The sequence below is a fragment of the Sinocyclocheilus anshuiensis genome, unplaced genomic scaffold (assembly GCF_001515605.1).
Source record: "Sinocyclocheilus anshuiensis isolate Anshui unplaced genomic scaffold, SAMN03320099.WGS_v1.1 scaffold12, whole genome shotgun sequence".
Taxonomy (NCBI): Eukaryota; Metazoa; Chordata; class Actinopteri; order Cypriniformes; family Cyprinidae; genus Sinocyclocheilus; species Sinocyclocheilus anshuiensis.
The window spans coordinates 524,892-530,699 of NW_015555713.1; the positions used below are offsets into that span (position 1 = coordinate 524,892).

Sequence of the window (5,808 nt, forward strand, 5' to 3'; positions counted from 1 at the left end):
GGATTGATTTGCACACAATATTAAACATTCCTGAACGCCGTCACAACTCCGATATGAATAATATAAAAAATAATAAACTAATCAGTTACACTTACACAATTATATTTGCAGAAAGTGCATACTTTGCGGTCAAAATGAGGCTAAAATGCACATTAATAAGCCTGATTATAGGGATAGAAAAAATCCCTTTCCAAAAGCATAAACTTAAAATGTGAAAGTCGTAATTCGCCTATACTCACAGTTTGTTAAAGTGTTAAATACAGTTAGAAAATATTAAACATATTTGTTAAAAACAGTTTTATTTATCATATGTTCTCATATTTGTTTTATTTTTCATGAGTTTTTGTAAAGCCATAATTTTGTTATAATACAGTTTTGATATGTTTGCTATTTGCAATAGTTACTATTTACTATTTTTCATAGTGTGATTTTTGGTGAATTGTATTTTTAAAAAATAGGGTAAGTTTGATCTTCAAACATCACTATAATTATTAATTATGATATTAATATATGGAACACACAACAATGAGAAAAACAAATCAAACAAGTATTGTCCCCGTTTTTTAATTTGTACATGATCACAAGTGAGATTTCAGTGATTTTTTTTTACCACTGAAATGTCCCCGGTTTTCATTTCAGAAATCTGGTCACCTTGTTATAACCAGACTGTGTGGTCACAATTATTAATATGGGATTACTGATATAAACTTATTGTATTTTATATGTACAATAAGCAGATTAATTGCAACATAAAGGGAAAGAAAGTTGAGATAAGGTTAGAAAGCATTAAGTTCGCGAATGCCAGAATGCCAGTCTTATCAGTCTAAAGCAAGACACAACCCATAGCAACATTACAGATCAGTGATACCGCCACCTATTGCACGACACCGGAATGACAGCTAAAGAATCACAGATGGATCGGGTTTAGGAGAGCCGATACCGATCAGTAAAAAAAAAAAAAGCCATGTATGTTTTCAAACTGTTTTATTCCAACCTACTTGGAAATTTGAATCTGCATCATTTGTCTATATCATTTGCATCAACTTTGATTACCATGCTGCTAAATTATACTTAGTAAAATTAGAGGATGAACACCATCAGCAAATCAGAGAAGAGGACAGAGAGCGGCAATCAGGTCAGTTCTGAACCGAATAAATTGTGTAGTCCAATATTCAAAACTAACTACAAAATTTATAATTTTAGAAAATTAAAATACGGTTGCATGAGGATTATAATTAAAATGGAACTCATATCATGATCGTTATGTGTGTATTTATGTGCATGTCAGGTGTGCAGAGTGCACAACCCACAAGTTCCTCCGCTTTGTGCACCTCACTACTCCGATACAGGCTCAGGCTGCACAGATGAGCACAGATCCTATAATATGATAGGCCACTATCTGCGTGCAAACGTCTTCCCAGGCAGTGTTCGAACTATACCGTGGACTTTGGGGAGCCCACTTTTTTTTTTTTATAAGGGGGGGTGGCTTGGGGGTTGCACTGCTTGCGCGTGCCTCAAAAGAGGGCTTACAATGACTTACAAAGATACATGACTTGCTTTATGCAAGCACTATATAGGATAAATCACTATACAGGATTTACCCTATTATATTTTATCGACACGAATTGATAGGTGAAACAACAAACAGCCACCCAAATAGTCTGTAAACAAAGCATCAGGCTGTCTTTAGCCCTATTCGCACGGGATTAGTATTATCTGGGGACCTTGTGTGATTTTTAAATTAAAATACTCGAATTTACTGACTGACTTATCTCCCGGATACAATGTCAAGGCTTTGAGAGTCCCGTTCTATGGTCCGGTAAAATGGATAAAATTAAAAAAAAAAAACAATACAGTTTCGTGCCCTGTGAAATTTACATTTCACCAGGTTAAAATAATATCTCAAGCTTTATGCTTGATTTATTTGTAACACATTAACCTCAAAACCTTTTCAGCTTTTTCTTTCTGCAAATTGTATGGTGTAGCGATATAACAGCACCCAAACTTATTAAGGGGAGCCGAGCTCCCCCTAGCTCCCCCGTAGTTCGCACCCTGTTCCCAGGTGTCTTGAACATATAGACAAACTGCATCTTTGTAGTATATTACATATCTGTCTCTTACAAATCTCGTGCTGTTATGTGTCCACTATCAAAGGGCCCCCAGTTGGTCATCTCTGGTTAAAGGACTCATATGCTCATCATCTACCAGCGTTTATCCATGATCCAGAGCACTGGCACGGCCACAAAACAGATCACTACTCGGGGACTAGAGCCCTCTCTGGGCTAAACTCGGGGGCTGGAGCCGACACGGGAGCGGACTCGGGCTGGAGCCGACACTGGAGCGGACTCGGGGGCTGGAGCCGACACTGGAGCTGGCTCAGGGGCTATAGGATGAGTTAGGGCTGAGAACAGTCTTTTCCTCCTCATCCTCCTCCTTTGGTTAAAGGTGAACGGCACGGCCGGTGGTCTTGACAGCGGAGAGGCCGGCGGGTTTGACGGTGGGCTGGTTCTGGCTCGGGGCCGGAAGCTCTCCAGACACTGGAGGATCCCTTCCCTCCAGCTTAGTCCCGTGGTGTCTGGGAGGTCCACGGGGCGATGGTAATTGGCCCTGTGCCAGAACAGAGAGTTGATGGTGGCGTCATCTAATGCCGTCGCCACGGCGATCCCGCAGAACTCCCAGGCATACTCGATGAAGGGGAGATCACTACGGACTAGGGCAATGAAATGAGCGGCGGTTTCCATGCCGCGGGGAAAAACAAACAGGAAAACAAAAAACTATTCAAAAACGTAAAACAAACACGGGGAGTGTTACTCGCTTACTTTTTAAGGTCCTGTATTCTGTCACGAACCGCTACTGTGAGGAGCACGGAGCGAGGAACGAGAAGAAGTGGAGTAAACTTCAAAACGAACAGACTTTAATAAACATCAAGGAGCCAGGAACACACACGTAGCGGGGAGAGACGACATTCAATACCGGACGACCACAGAATGCAAAGGCTGGGACTTAAATACATGGGATAATTAGAACTAACTGGGGAATACCTGGAAACAATAAACAATTAAACATGAGGGAAAACTGGGTCATGGAGCATGTGGGGGAGGAGAACACGAGACACAGGACTGACAGACTTCCTGTTCCACAGCAAACACAAAGGCCAAATTCCCTTCATCATCCATCATAAGGAGTAAAACCAAAGAATAGTTCTGATGTGCAGAAGAAGATTGTTGAGCTTCACAAAATAGAAAGTAGCTATAAGAAAACAGCTAAAGCATTGAAAATCCCCATTTCAGGGCTATAATTAAGAAGTTCCAATCAACTAAAGATGTTACAAATCTGCCTGGAAGAAGATGTGTGTCTATATCGTCCTAATGCACGGTGAGGAGGAGAGTTTGAGTGGCCAAAGAATCTCCAAGGATCACAGCTGGAGAATCGCAGAGATTAGTTGAGTCTTGGGGTCAGAAAGCCAAAAAAAAAATAAAAATCAAACAGCCCCTACATCACCACATGTTGTGGTCCTGGACATCTTGATCAGATGGATTCTATCAAATACCAGCAGATAAAAAAATGTAAACCTGACTGCCTCTGTTAGAAATCTTATAATAGGCTGTTATCTTGGGAAAAGGATGTTGCAATATAATTGCAATAATTGGGTGCCAACGTTTTTTTAAATCATTTATTTCATAATGAGATTTTCCCCCACTTTCCATTATTTTACTTCAATGAAAGGTTAGAAGTTTGTGAATTTTTTAAATGAAAGAGCAAAAAGATAAATGATGCAGATTTATTTTCACAGCCACCTTTGCTCGGCTGTCGCGATATCAGATTTTTCACTACACGATTATCGTGGTGATTATTTTAAAGGGGGTTGATTCTTAAATAATAATAATAATAATAAAAATAAATAAACCATGTTATCAGTCAAAATAATCCTTATTTCTCCTTTTTCTGACCAATGAATCACATCATTGTATACAAAAGGAAAAATTACACTAAACAGAAGTCTAAAATGCTAACCGTTTTTAGTTTTATCACAATGTCAAAGTAAGACAGTTTATGAGAATAAACGATTGTTTCAAATAACTTCCTTCTGTGAAGTGATTCTTTTTTATATAGTATTCTGTACAGTGATAAAGGCTATGTCGATTAGCATTGCAACATAAATATTACATTATCCATATGAAAATACCCGAGATGACTTGAAGAACACAGATCAACCATATACTGTTGTAATCGTGTGCTGATTCTCATCATATTTCATCATACAAAACATTTCTTTCTGCTTTTTATTCAGCTACAGTGGCAGCTAGATGCCTTTGTCCATATAAGGGATTTCCTGGAAATATATATATAAAAAAAAAAAATGTGGATTATGGGCTGAATCAAAAAGGTTTTTAAAAAACCACTGCTATAAATAACTTTTGTCATTTTCAGGAAGAGTTTAATCAGTTTAATCTTCAAATGAAGATCTGATCTTAATGTAGGTCAAATGTATGCAGAAATACAAGAAATTTACAAATGTGCGTTAAGATAGGCATAAGATAGGAGTTGATAAACGAAATGTGAAAATATTCCATAGAGCAGTGGTTCTCAACCTTTTTTTCCACCGGGCCGCACTATGGTCCAAGTGCAAGTCTCGCGGGGCCACACGCATATAATTTACATATTACGTCAGCAATACAAACCAACCTGATTTATAATATTATAGCCTAAATATTATGATATCTAATCGATTACATTAATTGAAATAAATAAATAATTCTACTCCCCATAAATAACACCCAATTTTGTGAAATTCGGCTCGAAAGGAGTAACAGCACAATTATAGGCGGAGTTTCACTTTTATGCGTGGGGGGGCCCCCACTGACAGACGAGCCACGAGCACTTTATATTTTAAAATGTCATTTATTCTGCGATTTCAAAGCTGAATTTTTAGCATCATCACTCCAGTCACATGATCCTTCAGAAATCATTCAAATATTCTGATTTGCTGCTCAAAAAAGGAAAAATATATATATACTGACTCCAAGCTTTTGAATGGTATATGTAGCCTATAATGTTACAAAAGCTTTTTATTTCAGATTTCAGATCTTTGGATATTTTTTATTGGATCTTTCTTACCGTTCAAAAAATTTTTGACTGGTAGTGTATGTATGTGTATGTATGTATGTACGACTGACTTTGTATTTAATGTGAATTTAATAACAATATTGTAAGTTACTATATTAGGCTATAACATTTTAATTTTACAGAGAGCAAAGAACAGAGAGCAAAGAACATTTTCACTTCAGTCTAGCCAGAGTTCAATCTCTGTTAAATCACTGAAGCTGTTTACACTGTGAAATGAATATCTTACTTACACTCATACGCACATCTGTACAGTCAGCGAGCAAGTGAACAAAACACCGCGTTTCAGCGATGACTCATCTTTGCTGTCAAAACGTGAGAAAAAAGCCGACGAGGACGAAGTTGGGGTGAAGTGATCTTTATATAGGCGGAGCAAAATTCTTCATACACTGTAAAAAATGACCGTGAATTTAACGGTAAAAGACTGTAAAAATGCTACAGTAAAAACCTGTATGGTTAGACGTCTATTAGATTTTCACTGATAGCCCAAATTTAGCCTCGTTTTAGCCTAGACGTCTAGGCTATATTTAGACGTCTAATAGACGTCTTTTAAACGCAAAATTGCTTGCTGGGAAGAGACGGCAGAAAGCGCATCATGTTTGATTTATTTATTTTATTAAAGCACAACGTTTTGTTGATATTGTGAGTGCACACAAATAAAAGTAGACCCTTTACAGTTACGAA

At 37.8% G+C, this 5,808-nt stretch overlaps 1 protein-coding gene across 1 annotated transcript in view; it reads left to right on the top strand.

Annotated features, from left to right (window-relative positions):
• Positions 1-1,087: 1,087 nt before the first annotated feature.
• The window catches only part of LOC107672126 (testis-expressed sequence 33 protein-like), a 6,166-nt gene continuing 1,445 nt past the window's right edge, over positions 1,088-5,808 (top strand). Inside the window, exons 1-3 of the mRNA XM_016465211.1 lie at positions 1,088-1,135; positions 1,289-1,424; positions 2,155-2,254. Of these exons, the coding sequence (XP_016320697.1) occupies positions 1,088-1,135; positions 1,289-1,424; positions 2,155-2,254 (284 nt within the window). The remainder of the gene's footprint in view (positions 1,136-1,288; positions 1,425-2,154; positions 2,255-5,808) is intronic.